The sequence below is a fragment of the Nomia melanderi genome, chromosome 3, assembly GCF_051020985.1.
Source record: "Nomia melanderi isolate GNS246 chromosome 3, iyNomMela1, whole genome shotgun sequence".
Classification (NCBI taxonomy): domain Eukaryota; kingdom Metazoa; phylum Arthropoda; class Insecta; order Hymenoptera; family Halictidae; genus Nomia; species Nomia melanderi.
The window spans coordinates 12,734,748-12,753,827 of NC_135001.1; the positions used below are offsets into that span (position 1 = coordinate 12,734,748).

General features: G+C 35.0%; 2 protein-coding genes and 1 non-coding gene across 4 annotated transcripts in view; 2 read left to right on the forward strand and 1 right to left on the reverse strand.

Moving 5' to 3' along the window:
• The first annotated feature begins 1,490 nt into the window (after window positions 1-1,490).
• Window positions 1,491-12,347, forward strand: LOC116428057 (uncharacterized). The gene is made up of 10 exons (XM_031979141.2): window positions 1,491-1,697; window positions 2,576-2,762; window positions 3,266-3,413; window positions 4,477-4,587; window positions 5,559-6,305; window positions 7,141-7,289; window positions 7,543-8,325; window positions 8,390-9,144; window positions 9,529-10,045; window positions 10,388-12,347. Exons 2-10 carry the CDS (start codon window positions 2,576-2,578, stop codon window positions 10,708-10,710), a joined length of 3,720 nt encoding a protein of 1,239 aa, XP_031835001.1. The 5' UTR covers window positions 1,491-1,697; the 3' UTR covers window positions 10,711-12,347.
• Window positions 11,828-19,080, reverse strand: part of Cht7 (chitinase 7) — a 41,894-nt gene continuing 34,641 nt past the window's right edge. For both annotated transcript variants that reach the window (XM_031979143.2, XM_031979142.2), the window contains 12 exons: window positions 18,626-18,805; window positions 18,168-18,291; window positions 17,455-17,764; window positions 16,849-17,278; window positions 16,274-16,491; window positions 15,631-15,785; window positions 15,259-15,399; window positions 14,965-15,112; window positions 14,597-14,782; window positions 14,392-14,514; window positions 13,472-13,673; window positions 11,828-13,012 (listed from right to left, as the gene is read on the reverse strand). In XM_031979143.2, the coding sequence (XP_031835003.1) occupies window positions 12,804-13,012; window positions 13,472-13,673; window positions 14,392-14,514; window positions 14,597-14,782; window positions 14,965-15,112; window positions 15,259-15,399; window positions 15,631-15,785; window positions 16,274-16,491; window positions 16,849-17,278; window positions 17,455-17,764; window positions 18,168-18,291; window positions 18,626-18,805 (2,426 nt within the window). In that variant the 3' untranslated portion in view covers window positions 11,828-12,803. The remainder of the gene's footprint in view (window positions 13,013-13,471; window positions 13,674-14,391; window positions 14,515-14,596; window positions 14,783-14,964; window positions 15,113-15,258; window positions 15,400-15,630; window positions 15,786-16,273; window positions 16,492-16,848; window positions 17,279-17,454; window positions 17,765-18,167; window positions 18,292-18,625; window positions 18,806-19,080) is intronic.
• On the forward strand, window positions 13,081-13,162 carry TRNAS-CGA (transfer RNA serine (anticodon CGA)). Its single transcript has one exon. It is a non-coding gene; the product is annotated as a tRNA-Ser (tRNA).

The window sequence follows — 19,080 nt, forward strand, 5'->3', positions numbered from 1 at the left end:
AAGGCAATTGGACTAAATTTTGAAAGTTTAATTGTGACTTATCGCGAATGCAATGGAACTAATAACTCTAAGATTTTCATTATTTGATGTAACCAATAATTTAAAGGATTTGGTGAAGACTAATTGAAAACGCAATGAAACTAATAATAAAAAAGAAACATTGAATACATCTTAATATTTTTACATTACAAGCCACTAAACATATACACTTTGAGCAGTATAATATATTCACTTACGTTGAATATATTAATAAAAAATTAGTCTGTTGCCTTTACATTTACTCTATTAAAAATGTTTCTTAAATTTGAATATTTCCTCATTACTTTAGGATTCTTCACATTCATCTCAATTTTCTACGTTACCATTCATTTCATTTGTGTTTATCTTTAAACATTATGTGCACGGAGTTATTGTGTATATTAAATACTTTATTGTAAATGTTTGTTGGATAGTGTTTTACAAAATGAATGAAACAAATAAAATACAGTATCCGTTTTACAATAGCCATTTTGCGTCACCTTCGTAGCTAAGTGTAACTGAAGCGCTTATTTTCAATTCATTAAGTAGGACTAGGTAACATTTGGTTTCGGTTCGAAACCTGATTTTCAGGTTCGCACACAGCTTGGAAATTCCACTTTCGTTTGTGTGCTTCCCATTCAGGAATGTCATTTTATTCACAAATCTGGAAGTTCGATCTGTTTGAACATTCAACGCAACTCTGAAAATTAAAGGGGATAATAATATTGCTTATTCAACCTGGCTGCCAGAAGTCTGCATTTTCTAATGACGAAGTGGTCCGATCAATGCATCTTCTAAAATAAAATCAGTTTGCACTGATTATAAAACTAAAGTTAAACACCAGAATGAACTACAAATACGTATATGTTCGATTAATAATAATTTCGTACATTCCTTTTTTCTAGACTCACAGGATACATGGATTTTCAAGGTCCTATGAATATCCTTACACTTGGAAAGAGATAAACTCCAAAAACAATAGATTTCTTTCTGTAAAAAATTCTTCTCTAAGAAAATATAAACAAACAGGAGACGTGATCTCAAGTATTCAGTAAATAGTTACTATAGATGCGAATTGCATCTTAAAAGTGAAGATACCGTATAATCTATTTAAGTTTAAAATTTTCTTTGGAATTGCAGTAATCTTTGAGGAAGCTACAAACAGTGAATTTATTCAATTTAGACAGTGCATTCATTAGAAATAAATACATGCATTATATCTAATAATATCGATTATTCAAATGAATAGATAGAATAATTCTTTGAAAATAACGAATTTTCATAGCGAATCATTCAAAATATAATACTTGAGTAATCAAAATTTATTTGGTTGGGTATATTGCATGAACATTTATTCGAAACGATTCGAATAACGCTTGACTGTAGCCTGAACGTAGCTTTAAGCAGGTTTCGCGTACGATTCGATCCATAGAGCCGTAGGAACATGCGCTTTCGTGCCTGCACCTTCGGCTTTTCAGTAGCTCTTCACTGGAGTTCGCGTCCTCGTTGTTTACTCGCTGCATCCCTCCGCAATGAGCAAGTGAAAAATATCGTATGAAAGTTTATCGGCGGGCATGACCGTTTTTTAAACGGTCAGTCGCACAGTGGGCTCGCTTAGCCTTGCGTTTCGAAAAATTCCACGGAAATCGAAAGCACTGCGTTCGTCGCGTTTCGAAAAGGTTCGTCAGTTTCTCTTCGTACATCACTTAGATTCTATTGTTTCGAGTTTCTTTTGTTATCCTCGGCTCCATATCGCTTGCCTGTGCAACGTATTTCCAATCGTTGTGTTTCTTCCATTCAGTAAAACATAAGGCAACACAGCATGGTTTAAGTACACGAGAATTGCTTTCTTTTTTGGTATTTAATTTTTAAGTCAATTATTTTTTGGAGTTTAGACACACTTTTAAAGTAGAAAACACAAATTATAAGAGTACACGAAAATTCATTGTTAGAATTCCTGTCGGTGTTTAGCATCGTTTTTAATTAATGACCAATTTATTTCCAAGATTTTGTGTAAGGAACTTTCGAACATCATGAAACTTTCTTTAGTAGTGTAGGTACTGTGTATTGAACAGTGGACCTTTGCAATGATTTCTTTGTGTGTAACGAAATCAATTTGTGAATTATGGGAATTGTGAACTCTATCGTTTTCTATTGTATAGTTTTTATTTTTTTCCAGTTCCTGATTGTCAGTATCTGTACCCAATATATTCCGTTTGTTCGTTGGTATCCATGTATTTACGTTAACATGGAAGTAATAAAATTCACATAATTATTGAAATATATAAAAAATATTTTCTGATAACCTTGATTAATTCATATTAATATGTAAATTTTATTTTCTGTACCATTAATAATCATTATTTACTGAAAATTTCATTAATGAACAACTTTTTAAATGAATATTGAGATATTAAATTGTACAAGCATAAGAAGTAAGATGATATTCACATTCTACGAAATAAATCGTCTCGGTTTCATTCGGATTCTCAAATTCTTGCTAAAATGAAAGTTATTGCATTTAATATCGAATTTATAATCCTTTGCTATTTTACAGATGTTTTCGTACAAGCTAAAATGCGTTTGTATCAAGATCATTTTCGTGTTTTGTACATTGTATGTGATAGAGTGCCACAGTGTACCGTGCACATTCAACACAATGTGCATGTGTTGGGTGCAAGACGACCACGAGTACACAAAAATGGATATCAGTTGTATGGGAACACCATTCGCCAGATTTCCTGGTATGTCATTACACTTTTTCTTGAAAAAATGAAAGTAATTATGAAATCGTTAAAATTAATTTAATCGTATCGTTACTTATAAATAAATTGCTTGTACAATAAGTCAGGGAGAAATAGCCCACTTCTTTAAAAAGAACTAATACAGCATCAGCATTGTTAATACTTAACGAAGAATAAAATATATTTAAGAAAATACACATATATAAGGAAAATTCAGTATGCAACTGAAAGAAAATTGAAAGTATTTGACAATTTTATTGAGATCGAGTCATCTTATCCGGAATTACAATATCGTTAGCTACAAATATTTGAAACAAGAAATTATAAATGGATTATTCAACCTATCTTGTTATTATAGGTATTATTAAAAAGATTATAGATTTAGTTAACCTAACTGAAATGGTTTACTTTATATAATTACAGAATTATAAATTCCAACAATGTTTTCTATAAGAAACATTTTTTTACAAAACATTTCTTCGATAATTTTATTATCGTAACAGATGTATCCGTGAGTTACGTGGCTCAACTGGATGTAATCGGTTCCGGAATGCAGGCGTTGGATAACGATGCGCTCACAAGTTCAGAGGACGTCGAAGCCTTGGGGTTGATGAGCAATCGGTTATCCAATATCGGCGAAAAGTCGTTTTCGTAAGTCGGAATAATCTTTATGTTTGCATAAAGAATAATAAATATAAATTCTGAATATTCATGTTATTCAAAAGAAAATAAATTATTAACATTCATGTTGTTTAAAAAGATATACATTCTTAAAATGCATGTTGTTTAGAAGAATATACATACTCAACATTCATGTTGTTTAAGAAAATATAAATTCTTAATATTCATGTTGTTTTATTTTCTGGACTTTATGTTTCATGAGTAAACTGTGAAAGTTCATGCGTGTACGACGTATAAACATTTTAGAAAAAGTATGAATTGTAAATTTGAGCAAATTTTAATTCATCTAATAAATAAAATTTAATTAATCTAAAAAATAATATTAATTTGAAAGAAAAGTAAGGTATTGAAGATACCCCGATAAACTGTGATTATTATTGTTATTTAAATACACCTGACCCTTGATTTACGCGGACTTCTTTCACGCGAGTCGCTTTCTTACACGGTAAATTGGAACGCTATTTACGTGGTAGCTTTTACGCGCGATCTCAATTTACGCGATCTGAATTTAGTAACAGCGAATAAAATATACTTTTATTTTCTAAAATTTCGTTATTATTATTTCTTTTGTTAAGCTATGTGAAATAAATGCGTATTTCTAAAACTTATACCAGCTTTTCTCTTCAATATCTTGTTTTCTCTTGTACCGACTGGCTCTACTTAGGCGATTTTCGTTCGCGTAAAACGAACCCACGTGAAACGAATTTTCGCATAAATCGAGGGTCAGGTGTATTAAGAAATTTAAGTACAAAGTATTGTCATAAAAATAATGGCAAATTATAATTTTGTCTGTGATGGAAAATTATTCCAATAGTGGTCCAACGGTGAAACTTTCTATCATTTCATGATTGAAGGAAGAAAGCACATTTCTTTCTCAATCATATTCTTCTCTTGTTCTAATCTTGCAAAAACCTTCAGGATACTTCACATTTGATGTGCAATCTAGCTCCTCGATTGCATCTGTAGAAAGATTTATGTTTCTTTCTTTTCAAAGATAAAAAGACATTCACACCTGCACCGGCTCTGTTATTAGAGGTATCGCGGACAGTTTGCGTTCGCTGGATCTCAGTTACAATGCCCTGGAGGACGTACCTTTCAAGGCCTTCCACGACTTGAGAAAATTGAACTGGCTGAACATGCACAGGTGACTGCGTGGAAATGCATTGAGTAAAGTCAATGAAGTTAGAAAAGTTATTTTCATCGAAGGTGTTAGAGGATACCTTTCAACATTTTAATTGAAGATTATTTCCTAAGTTTAGATTCAGGAAAGGAGAAGGGAAATTATATACCGCTAAACTAATCTTATAATCCATATAGGAAAAGACGAAAAGTCAATTGAGAAAAAAATGTTTGTACATAGAAGCTAATTTCAAGTTAAAGTTTTGAAAGGCGACACCTTCGGTAAAAATAGTGTTAATAGAACGATAAAAAAGTACAACGAATACAAATACATAACGAATAAACTACAAATTATCCAAAGTCAACTTCAAAATATCAAACTATCAAAGCAAAAGTGTTACAAATAAAGTGAAGCTGTTCAAGAATAATAAACAACTTCTTATTCGAATTGCACGAATAAGACAGTGTCGAACAAATTGTATTTTCAATAACGAACAAAAATTCATTTGCGTTCAAATTTATTGCTCAAAGATTTATTTGCGTTTAATGAATTAATTGCCATCGAACCAAATCATTACTCCGTACTTACATATAAATTCTTTTATATATTGTATGTTTGTATTTTGTCCTGGTGTATTAATAAGTATTAATACTTTTTCTTCGTTTTTCTCTGTAATTCTCTGTATTTATATGTTAAAATCAAGAAGTGACTCAAAGAATCGCCCGTTTTGGGGCCCTCGAGGCTGAAACCGATTTTTATGCCAAATGTTACCTTATACTGAAACATTAATCATCCAAGATGTTTAACTCAAGTTGACAATTAGTTTTCAAGATACAGGACGTGAAATATACCGAAATTCATCAAGGTGTCAACCCATACTTCTCGTTGTACTAATGATTATGTCAACTTGATGATTAAAAGAACTACTTACAAAGGCTTTGAAATATATTAGAAACAGATTCGAACTTAAATTTCCATTTGTTCTATTCTGCCAGCAATCATCTAACGTCACTAGACGGCGATTGGGGTCACACGAAGGAAACATTAACAAACGCGTTCTTCGGGGACAACTCGATCATCCAAATCCCGAAGATATTCTCCACATTCGAGTCCTTGGTTTGGCTGAACCTCGACAACAACAACATCGAGGACATATCAGAGAACAGCCTGCCGCCCAAAACGCACACGCTTAGCTTGAACAGCAATCTTCTGAAACGCTTTCCGTCTTCGTTGAAAACTTTAAAGGACCTCACATGGCTGTACCTTAGAGGCAATGATTTCAAAAGCCTCGAATTGCCGGACTTTCAGAGCTCAAACCTGGAACAAGTCGACGTCAGCGAGAACTGCATCGAATGGATTCGCGTGCCCAACGCGACGAATCGCACTTTGAGGATCAAAGACTTCAACTTGGACAGTAACAAGCTATCGTCTTTGCCTGCTGGAATCTTCGATCATGTTGATATCAAAAGGATCCATTTGTCTTCGAATTTACTAAAGAACGTGGATGACGATGCTTTCCGAGGACTCGAGGATACCCTAGAGTATTTGAACCTGGAGAACAATGACCTGCCAAATGTTCCTATCGCTGTTAGTCAGCTGAGGAAATTGTCGTATCTGTACCTTGCCAATAACGACATCAGAAATATCTCCAGCGACGCATTTCAGGAATTTGCGGAGAATTTGCGAGCCCTTTCCCTGGCTACCAATAACTTGGATACTGTTCCTGTTTCAGCTTTGTACAGGTATCCATTTTTTTTTGCTTTTGCGTATATTTGTAAGATACAATTTAATGTATCGTAAAAAACATTACAAACAGAAATACGGTACGGATGAAAGACAAAAGATGAGACGCTAATTACCGCACTAATGATCGATTTTTCACTTGCTTCTTTAATCGCATTTATTGCACTGACTTTGAAGCGATTCGCTAGCACTTGCAAGATTCTCTTACTGATATATCTAAACACGCATAACACGTATAGGTCGTCGACTTCTCTTTTTGTCTCAACTCGCTATGGCCGGCTCCGCGATAGAAACATACAACGGACGTCATGGGTCATGCACGCATCGTACAGAAGTACATATGTACATACATTCATTCAACGAACATTCGCGCTTTCGGGCTATCATGAAAATACAATCCCACCATACTCATAATTGTTGAGGATTTTGTAAACAATACATACAATAAGAATGGTTAAAGATTAGTTGGTCAGTGGTTAGACAATTGCTATTACTCGATTTTGTTTAATAGTAACGAGACTTTGAATCTATAGACACAAGGTTTTATTCCGAAATTGTGGTCCTTTGCTTGAAGTTTGTTGTAACTGTATTTGACAATGATTTGTGCTGACAGTATCTCTTTTGCAAATGACTCCAAAAAGAATGTTTTTTATAATGCCAGTTTTTTCAGTCTTTCTCGAGGTCACTGTTATTTTTTTACAAATACAATATATTTCACAAAAATTATTGTAAAATTATTTATAAAAAAATACAATAGTAAAGGTAAAAGGTGAATAATCTATGACATTTTGGTTTATTATTGTAATCGTATGTTTCTGTTTCTTTTCGAAACAGATGTCAGAGGCTATTGCACTTAAATCTTGGTTATAACAAGATCTCTTACGTACAACCTGGAGACTTCGACTGGGCGGAGGATCTTGAAATTCTGTTGCTTAGGAATAATATCCTGACGAAATTGAGCAAAGAAACTTTTAAAGGAGCAAGTAAGTTTTAAATTGAAATTACTTTGTTCGTAACTATTCAATTATTTTCTTATTTCATTGTTTTTGATATTTTATGCTATAATAATAAGAATATTAGTAATTAAGATTTAGTACAGTATTTTTGTTCAAGTTTTATATTAATATCAGTAATAGTATGAATAGTGTTCATGAATTACTTTAATATTTTTAACAATGACTATGTATATACATACAGATTACCGGTTAATCAACCATGATGCGTAAACAATTTCAGATAATCTAAAAGAACTAAGCTTGTCTTTCAATCATCTAACCGAACTGGACGATGACTGTTTCATCGGCATCGAGGAGAGCCTCGGCATTCTCGAATTAAGTTTCGCTTTTGCAACCGACGTTTTCCCTCAACGGGCCCTCAGACCGTTGTCAAATTTACTTTGGTTGGTTTTGGACAACAACAATTTTCAAACAATAGAAGCTACCGCGTTCTATTCCTTCCAAGAGTTGCGATACATTAATCTGGAATCAAATCGACTTCACTATCTACCAGAAAGAATATTTCTGTCCAGCGTTCATCCAGAACTGAGGGACGTGAAGCTTGGCTACAATTTTCTGGAAGCAATACCAGAATTCAGTTTCCACAATCTGACCGAGTTGAGATCGTTGGATCTAACAGGGAACCGGATAAAAGTGCTCACGTCCGAGTCGATCATCGATTGCCCGAAACTGGTCACGATCTCGTTGGCCTACAACAGAATATTTAAGATGGAGAGGAACGCGTTCTACGGTCTGCCCAGTTTGCGTTTCCTTCATCTCGAGTTCAATAAGCTGACTAGCTTGGATCTAGAAGCGATCTCAGAGATTGGAGGGCCAGATTTCGCGTTGAATGTCTCCTATAACGCGATCTCGATCATACATTCAGCAGGATCGATGAATAATTTAACGAGATTAGACTTAGGCTTCAATAACATTAGCTACTTGCCTGCTGATACTTTTACTAACACGCCGGATTTGAGAAGCTTGGACTTGAGAAGCAACCTGCTGACTATTCTTGAACCAGGTAGGCAGCTGTGATTCCTAGCACCCATGAAGAAAATCATTAACCAATCGTCGTAACGTTCTAGGTACCTTTGAGCTACGCCATTTGGAAACGTTGAATTTACAAGACAACAAAATAGAGAGCTTACGAAAGCAATCCTTCCACGGCTTAGACCTGCTGCAACAGTTAGATTTAAGTGGCAATCAGCTCAGTCAACTATCTGCCGAGCAATTCCGAAATTTGAATAACCTTCGAATCTTGAATCTAGCTGGGAATAGAATAAGATCATTGCCTAAAGACGTTTTCGAAGGAACCAAATTGGAAATTCTCGATTTGAGCAACAATAAATTCACCGTGGTTCCTTCGTCGTCTTTCTTGGAGATAGGTTACACTTTGAGGGACCTCGATATGGCGGACAATTACCTGGACCACCTCGACTCCACCGCTTTTCCGACTTCGCAACTGGTCTCATTGAATTTGGCGCACAACAGATTGACGATACTTCCAGACAACTCTTTCGTTTCTCTTGGAAAGCTTTTAAGGTTGAACATTTCCAACAGCGCTCTTCAAGCGAACTTTAAGGAGCTTTTTCACTATCTGCCCGGTCTTAGGCAACTTTTCATGGCGAACTGTGGCCTCAGAGACGTTCCTCTTCTTCCTTTGATTAATTTGAACGTGTTGGATTTGTCTTTCAATCACATAGACTCGACGCCTGATAAACAGTTTCAATATTTGAAAAGTTTGAAGGTTCTTTTCCTGCTGAACAATTCGCTGACCTCCATGCCAAATGTGAAATTGAATCTATTGAGGGAGTTGGACGTTTCTGGAAATCCTATAGAGGTAAGATGCAACAGAATACCTTCAATTTTTCTTTCTCGTTTTTTCATTTGAATGTCATTGAACAAAATGAAAATGAAAAATTCTTGTAGCATAGTGTCAAGTCTGTTAAACATTATAATAGCATTTTTGAAACTGGATCTATCGATATGATTGGAATTTTATTTAAACATTTTTTAAAAATCTAAGTAAATATTTTCAATTGATCAATTAAAATTGATTGCTTGGAAATCCTCAGTAAGAATTATATTTTAATAGTTCGAATTGAATTTACACAGTATGACTATTGAAAAAAATGAAATTGAACAATTCGATTCCAAATAATAAGAAACGCAGATTTAAAAATGAATTACTAATTAATCATTAATTAAATATCGGTTGCTTTAGGAACTAACAAAGGAGAGCTTCATGGGTTATCCTAGGCTGGAGGATCTGAAGCTAAGAAGTCTGAATAGAACTAGATCGGTGGACAAAGATTGCCTTCGTGTTCTGAAATACTTGAAGCACCTTTGCATTCAGACCTGGCCTGAAGCGGAGGGCTTTCATCTTCGCCATTTGTTAACCGGATTGCCATTGAGAACCGTCGAGATACAAGTCACAGAACATTTATTGAAGCACCAGATACAGAACGTTTTCTCGAAGCAGCTCAGAGAGCTGACTATTTCTGGCAGCGATCTCGAGGCGATTTCTTCGGAAGCGTTCTCCACTATCGAAGGTGGCGAACTGATACTGCGGATAAAAGACACTCGCGTTCGCAGATTACAATCGGACATGTTTCTTTCTTTAACGAAAAGATTGTCCCAATTGACGTTGGACCTGAGGAACAATCACATAAACGAACTGAGCCCGTCGGTTATTTACGGGAACCTCTCGTGGGAAAGCGTTGGGACCAATATGGTTGCCGGTGAGAGACGTTTATTGACAGGCACAGTTCATGAAATTTCCGAATATTCAACAGATGATTTCTATAGATTTTCATGTTTTAACACTAGAACTACTGAGCATTCAGTATGGTTCTATGAATCTATTCCTTATAAACATTGTAACAATAGAGCTTCTTCTAGTTTCTTTAGATATTCATTATAGTATTCAAGTGAAATCATTTATTTTTAAAATCGTTTTGGATATTTAGTATTTTTAAGATATCAATATTTGCGACATAAGGAAACTAAAACTATGTAGTCATATTGATCGGTACGGTATTCAAAAATCCAATTGATAAAAATCGTGAAAACGAACTTTTCAGGAGGATTACAAGTATCAGGAAACCCTCTGGAATGCGACTGCGAAATTGCCTGGCTCAGTTTATGGTTGCGAAGATGGCTGAGGGAGTCCCGACAAATTCACACGGCTTCGCAGTCAGACGCTAGGCAACTGAGAATGATTGCTGGCAGAGCGGTCTGCACCGAGACGACGCCATCTTACTCATCGGACAAAGTTTTATTAACGTTAGGAACTCCGCACACCGCTTGCCAAGCTTCCGCCCTTAGCTCCGGCAATTACGAAAGGCTCGCTACCACTTGGCTAGCTATAGTCGAAGTGGTCCTTCTGACAGTAATAGTCAATTGAATTCGGTACTCATCGAACTAGCCTAGAAAAACCGGTTTGACGCCATTTTGTCTACGCGTTTAGAAGAGAGAAGGACGCGTCTGCAAGTAGAAGCTGCCGAGGTTTATCGATATTTTTGTAAATTTCCCACGACCGACCGTTTTTACATGACTATACAGGGTGTCTGTTCTCAAATAATCCACACAAACAATTATCTTCGTGAATTTCGAGTTACGATGATAGAAAATAACATTACATGCAATTTGAACGTATTGAAAGATGTATATACATTACATATGATATTTTGTTCAATTTTTGGAACCGTTATTATTTCGTTTGAATATTATGATTGGCGTTAAAATGTGCGTAAAATTGAATTAGAAATTGACGTCCATCGAGATCTAATGAAATACTATGAAAACATCTATTCGAGTTGTATGTGAGGTTGGAGAATACGTTTAGGTGGCTTAATTTAGACGGAACACCTTGTACATGTGTATATATTTTGTAAAATAGTTAACATTGTTTACTTACCGTTATTTTGTACCAAAATCTTTTCTTTCCGATTCACACCTGCAGTAGTTTCGACGAATTTTCAAATCATCCTCTTCGATCATGATAAACAATCGATTCATTTTCATTCGAAATTCGCAAGCGTTTTTGCAAGAAAACGATGAATCTAGCAAATGAATGAACACGGGATGTAATTTTCACTCGTAACAACACATTTAATACTGTCCGCATCGTTTTCGTAGTGGATAAAATATTTCAAACCGATGAAAATTTTTCTACCGCAGAATTTTATATCGAAACTGTAACACATAGATCAGCTGGACCTCGACGTTGTACTGTATACCATGTTAGGCACTCTATATTTTCAGTAGATCGTTGAATGATACACATTATGCATCGAGAATTGATCGACCATTTGTCATTTTCAATCCCTCGCTCTCGCGCCACCGAAGGGAATTAAATGTTACTCGGACACTGTTCGCAACGGATTGACGAATAATACGCATTGGATCTACACACGGATCTCCGTAGAACAATAGTTTTGCTTATCGGGCCTATGACCTGTATCACGGACACGACAAAACCATAAAATGAAATACACTGTACAATTATTCCGAAATCACTGTTTTTCCATCGAATTTGAAAAGAGAAGAAACAGAAATATATGGAGACGAGCTTACACCAAATATTCGTATAATACATAGAATTGTGAACAATAAAAGTCATGGTTTTTTGTATGTACCGTTATAAAATAAAATAAAATAAAATAAAATAAAATAAAATAAAATAAAATAAAATAAAATAAAATAAAATAAAATAAAATAAAATAAAATAAAATAAAATAAAATAAAATAGAGAATAGAATAAAATAGAATAGAATAGAATAGAATAAAATAAAAATAAAATTAGAATAAAATAAAAGAAAGAACTATGCTTAAACGCTACGCATGTTTTCCTCGCTATCACTCTAACAAATCAACAAAACGAGGTTCAAAATTCAACTTTTTCCGATCCGTTCGAGGAATCTCATTTTATTTACACAAAGAAGAGGGAAAAAAAGTTGTCATGGTGGTTTCGGGGGATAGTTGTGCGTTTTATACAAATGACAAAAGAAAGGCAAAGAGTACTCGCGTAAAGGGGATACAGGGTAAAAGAAAGAAACAATAAGGGGCAAATGGAACAAAACAGAAACAAAAAGACAGTAGAATTGGTATCGGCGAATAGAAAATTTTTTTAGCGACACGTCAATATGATGGATTGCACATTTTGTCCAACTGATCATGGATATTCGCGATTTTCCTACGCGTTTTATGATATCAGGTTGTCTCATAAGTAACGTCGTCCTCTTATCTTACCGTGTAAGGTACTTTTCAATGCCATTTCGTAAATGGCGCTAAGCAATTCATCAAAAAATAAAGAGAAACGATGGTGGATACGTCGAGGATTAAAAAAAGACACGCAAGTATCAATGTTTTACACTAGAAGTCAGCGTAAAGTAACACATTACTTAGGGGATAACCTGAAAAACCGCGAAGATCAGGATATTCCCTTCGCTATTTGTTCATCTTTTCTTTTTTTTCTTCTTTCTCTCGAGCTTCTCTTTATACAGGCGGCGCTTGCGTGTGTTGCAAACAACCCTCGACGTTCTCGGGCCAATCGCAGACGTTCTCGTTCGGGTTGAAGACCAGATTGACCGGGCACGGCATGTGATGCTTCCTTTCTCCCTCGCACATGTAATACATCGTGCAGTCGTTCTTATCCGGGTGATAAGATATGTGGTTGTCCTCCTCGTCGCACGTCACTTCGTTCGCTGCGAGAAGTTTTATCGTTGTTTAGCGATCACGAAAATGATTCGGATGTTACGATAAAAAGCAACAAGCTGTGGTGTCCGAGTGGTTAAGGAGTCAGACTCGAAATCTGATGGGCTATGCCCGCACAGGTTCGAATCCTGTCCGCAGCGAAAAAGTTTCTAACGAAAACTATAATTTTATCGTTGTAATTATAAAAATATAATTATATGATTTTATATTATTATCCGTGTACAATTGCTGTTTTATGATTATATTTTTATTATACTTCGTAATTATAAGAATTAATTATAATGAATTATATTAATTTATATATTATTATCATCATCATCATCATCATTATTATTATTATTATTATTACATGAATATGAATAAATGAATTAGAGATTATTAGATATATAAATGGTCGAAGAAATCGAATGATTTCATCATTAGTTTCAAACTAGAAAGAGAATACTTACGATCTTTGGTGGTGTACTTCCCGCTCCTCAAATTATTTTCGTAAGGCCCATCGTATTCTAGTTTAACTTTGTAGTTTTGCAGCTCTTTCTTCATAGCTTTGATCAGTGGATATTTTCCTCCCCCGCAGCTTCCTTTAAAGTCGTCCATGTCTACTGACCATATCATTATACCTCCAAAACCTTCGTCCTTCAGCCATTGCATCTTGAAAAGTCAAAAATCACTTACAAATACCATACAAAGTATCCTTACTTTATCTGCTTTAACAGTAATGTAATTATTAAGATTACGGATATTGTGTTCGTTTCACGGACAGGCTCACGTATAAAGAATTCAATGTGGTAGTAGCAAAAGTTTTTCGCGATTGTCTCGGAAATTAAATGCCAGCGACATCTTTTTCAAAGGAAAAAGTGCACATTTCGCGAGCAGACTTGTTTTCGAGAAGGATCGACTGAAAGTCAGTTCGTCACGAACTTCACTACCATCGACGCTACGCGTTTTTTTTTAGTATGAACGCGAATCCACAAACATTTGTGAATAAACTTGTGTTGAAAAACGAGTATACTGAGTCCGCGTCATTTACCGTCCAATTCCTCCACATATCCATTCATGTCTATAATACATTCCGTACGCTCCATTACCATAGATTAACTTCACGTATGTTTGAAAGATTCTAGATTCATTTACCATGAACGCAAAAATCAATATTACAAAAAATCAATTTGGTCTAGAACATTTCAATGCCTTGAATATTTATTCAAAATACACGCACACGCGCAGTCGCGCCATCTATTCATCTATTTATCTATTCATGCACTCTCGCTCATCAATACACCCATTTCCAATATGTAGAGCCATATATGTAAATATATATAGAAATGCATAAAAATCGGCGGTCTAATAATTATTATTGTTTTCTTACCTTGTTTATAAGGCTTCTTTCGTCATCGAAACCAACCCATTGATCTTCCCTGTACGCGAAAGGTACTTGTTGCTCGCTGTCCCAGACTAGTGTTGTGTTATCCTCGTTTAGGAAGCTACAAACCTACATATTTAATGAAATACATTTTTTATTTTAACAATTTCAATTTTATTTTAATGATCCTGTAAAACTGCTTTTAGTGTACCTCATAGTAGGAGAGAAATCCTGATTCGTTGGTGAAGTTACCAGCAGTTCCTCCGCCGGAAGCTGGCGCTCCAATGTCAAACTTCTCTTTGTCCACTAATGTGAAAGATCTGCCATAAGTTGGCATACCGATCATTAATTTTTCCTTTGGAGCACCTTGTTTCACCCATTCCCTCGCACTGTAGTCCTAAAAAATCAGAACCACTCTTAGATTATTTAAACTATTACTCAGTATTAATTTTTTTTAAACTTGAAATGAATGAAATGCTAATTATGTAATTAATTAAATAATCTATTCTAATAAACAATTCTGTGGTAACGTAAGGTAAAGATCTTTTGAGGTATAATTTTGGAATAATTACTACTTACCACTGTCAATTTTTTCTGATAACTGGTAGCACTTTCTAGTGGAAATAGTGGACTGTTATGACCAACTTGTCTTTCCCACTGACCATGGAAGTCGTACGTCATAACATTAATGAAATCCAGATACTTCGATATTTCGGGTACATCGTACCTAAAATTTTAAAAAATTGTATTTAATTTGTTCATTCAATTGTTATATCTTTATCTAAACTATCGAAACTGTGTTGTTGAAGGTAAATGTTTTCTTTTCAAAATACGTATATAAATATAGAAAAATAAATTAAGAAAGAAACTCACCCAGCTGCAATAGCCTCGAAGCTAGCAGGCACCGCAGCAGATAAAATTAATTTTGGTTGCCCTGAACTTTTCGCTTCACCCTCGAAAGCCAATCTAAGTTCTTTCAAGAGATTTATGTAAGCTGCTCGATCATCTCCACCCCTAATTAATGATTCATTTAATAATAAATTGTAATCTCTTCTAAGAATGATAATAATTTTTAATTACGATTATTTATAATCTACACAATTGGTTCTAGTAATCATAATAATTTGTAAATTGTATAATAATATCTAATAATTACAATTATTTTCAGTTTTCAATTATAATAATTTGACTTAGTAATATAAACCATAAATTCTTAATAATGAGTATTTAATTTCAAAGTTTTACCGTGGATATTCCCAGTCGACGTCTAGACCATCGAATTTGTATTCCCTCAGGAAATCAATTGCCTCGTACACAAATTGGTTCATACGGAATGTGTTGCTGGTTAACTCTTTGAATGGCGTTGAACCGAACGCCCAACCACCGATCGCCAATAATATCTGCAGCATAAAACATTGATTATTAACAGTAAACAGTAATAAGCATTAATCTCTAAAAAATTACAAATTTTTTAACATAATTAGGGAAATCCAATTACGTTAGAAAACAGCTCCTTCTGACAAATAATTAGATGTAAAAAGCGCTAAATTATGAATATTTTAAATATCTTTCTGTATTACATGCATTCTCTGCAATTTCGCATTCTTGAATTTCCCATAAGTTTTTCTTCATGCGAATGTTATTGATTGCTAATAATGGTTTGCGTAATAAATGTGATGAAATAAATTTTATTAAGATCTACACACTGCAAGAAGATCGAAAGAATAATCGTTACGACGAACCTTGATTTTAACGTTCACATTTCATGAAATAAATCTTATTTTATAGGAGTTTTATAGATGCCATCAGTCACTTTGTTAATTACCAGACTACTGATTGGCACAACCTTCGTCTAATGAGTCGATAAATTAAAAAGAAAAGGTTTTACCTTGATGTCTGGATTTTTATCACGAAGAGCGATCAGCCGATTGTACATCTCCGAGTCTTTGTCACTTTCCTCAACGAGCAGGTGGTTCTTCAAGGTAGCGAACGCGTAGACTATGTGAGTGCAAAGGGTTGGATCGATGTCCTCTGGCATGAATTTTCCGACGCCAGGCCGTCTGTGCGACCAATTCGTCAGGTAGCAAATAGATTGAGCCTCTCTTTCTGTAAACGAGAAATGAATAGATTTAAAACAGAACTCGTTAGTACGATACATCCAATTCCAAATATCTATCGCATATTTTACTTTCATTTTATTTATTTATATTTATATTTTATGTACATTGTATTATTTTCAAATCAATGTTTCATTCAATCTATATATATGGAAATTTTAATATTTCCAAATCAACGTATTTACTTGTAGTTTCTACTCTAAACATTTCTTCCCGATTCATGTTTATTTGCCAGAATCGATGATAAGGCACGTAGAAAAATGCCAAGCATTTGATCTTCAACAATTACTAAATGCCGTGAAAAAAAAATGGTTAAAAGCATGACAATTGAAAATTCTAAGCTTACCGTTTGTTGGAGAACTGATGACCAGTTGAGTCGTTGGTTTTTGGAGTTTCTTCGCTTTGTTAAGAACATCCGAGACCGATATCTTATAAGGTTCTGGTTTCTTTTGGACGGTCTCGGTAATTGTGGTTGCAACGGCACTCCAATCGACGTCCTTCGCGTTCGATCCTCTAGAGATTCCTAGTAATTCCTCCCTCATCGCGCCGATCAATGGGTATCGAACGTTTCCGCCGCAAACGGTCCCGTTAAAATCGTCCATGTCCACTGTCCACACCATAGCACCGCCATAACCTTTGCTCTTCAGCCAGTCCATTTTCAAACGGATCGATTTTTCATCGTCGAAACCGACCCATTGCTCGTGTTGCACCAAATATGGTACCTTCATTTCGTCGTCCCATACGTAGGCCGCGCCATTTTGGAGCATTTCGCAGATCTTTTTCGACAAAAATATACAGTTATCATTAAATCATTCTCCACTAATTAACATTCTTGTATATGACTCTGAATTCTACTTAAATATTAGGAAAAAGTTATTAAATTAAATACTAGAAAAAGTTCGCGTGGTTTTCTTGTTAGCCAAGAACTGGGGTCCGAAGTTTTTTTTAATACCTCATAGTAAGCAAGAAATCCGGATTCCTTAGTGTATTCTCCAGCTTTTCCTCCGCCACTGGCGGGCGAGTGCACACGGAAATTCGAAGGATTCGACAAAGTGAAGGACCGACCGTAAGTCGGCATGCCAATTATCAATTTTTCTTTAGGCGCACCAAGACGGACCCACATCGAAGCTGCATTGTCAACGCTGAGCTGCTTCTGCCACTCGGAGTCCAACGACGAGGCGTACAATGGGGCGTTGTGGCCAGTTTCCCTTTCCCATTTCCCGTGGAAGTCGTAAGCCATCAAATTAATGAAGTCCAGGTAACTATACAAACATATAAGTGCAATTATAGTTTGGACTTTATGTTGTTAACCCTTTGCGGCCGAATGCCGTCCCAGTGACGACTTCGAGCTTTGATCTGAAATCGAAAGCTACAAATAAATCATTTCATTATTCAAGTAACAAGAAATTCATATGTGGTTTTCTTCTTTTCCAGTACTTAAAACTTCGATGCATTTTCAGTTTTTTTTTTGTATGGGACGAGTTTCTAAAAGTTTAACAGACGCTCATCCGCAAAGGGTTAATACTAGAACCACCAGGTTTCAGGTGATTAATATGATTCAGTTCAGGTTTATTTTCTTACAATGTGATCAATGTGATTTCTTAATTTTAAAGTTAATATCTTTATAATGAATCACGTTCGATTTATAATTGATAATAGTTTTACCTGGCAACGGCTGGAACATCATATCCACTTTTAACATTGTCGGGACCAACTGGGACAGCAGCGGTTAAAAGTAGTCGCGGCATTTTCTTTTCTTGTGCTTCAGCTTCGAAAGCTTCTCGAAGTTCTGCAAACAGAATGAATTTTAATAGAATCACGTAGAAAAGATGAGATCCGTAGGGATGGTGTAACCACACATTCATAAAGATTTAAACGTTTTGAAATTAAATTTATTATACAAAACTATATTTATTTTTCAAATGAAAGCAATTAAATTTATTATATAATTATATAATTGTATTGCAATTATTGTTGATATGAGATGCACAAATGAGATTCATAATCTTCTTATGCTTTAACTGTTTTTTTAAACATCAACGCTGTTTGATTTCTCTTTGTGATTGGACTATGCCGTGCTTACTATATCATAAGGTATTTCCTTGATTATTGATTGACGGTACCTTTCAACAGAAGGATATAATTCTTCTTGTCATCTCCTCCTTTCGGGTATTCCCAATCGATGTCCAAACCATCGAAATTTCGGTCTCGTAAATACGGTATAGCGCTGTAGATGAACGTTTGCCTGGCGTACCTCGTCGAAGACATGTCCTTGAACTTTTGGGTACCGAACGACCAACCACCTGATAAATATTATACACGTGGACTCTGATATTTTATATTATCTTTATATTTAAAGCTTAACTGAAACTCTCAACAGAGAGTTATAAAGCTAGGACTCTGATATTGTTCAACAACTATGGAATCCATTTAATTAACGCGTTCACGCTGGCAAATATGTAGTTCATTAAACTGGTTTGGTAAGTAGAAAAAGTTGACGTATAGTTGAAAATTAATTTACTCATTGATAATTTCAATGCTTTCAACAATCTTAAGAATTCTGCCGTCAGATGGGAAA

Bases quoted from the DNA above. Each gene is read 5' to 3' on its own strand.
- LOC116428057 (XM_031979141.2), top strand. From the start codon at position 2,576: ATGTTTTCGTACAAGCTAAAATGCGTTTGTATCAAGATCATTTTCGTG. The intron at 3,414-4,476 runs GTAAGTCGGAAT...CTCTGTTATTAG, and splicing joins ATCGGCGAAAAGTCGTTTTC to AGGTATCGCGGACAGTTTGC. The intron at 7,290-7,542 runs GTAAGTTTTAAA...AAACAATTTCAG, and splicing joins AGAAACTTTTAAAGGAGCAA to ATAATCTAAAAGAACTAAGC.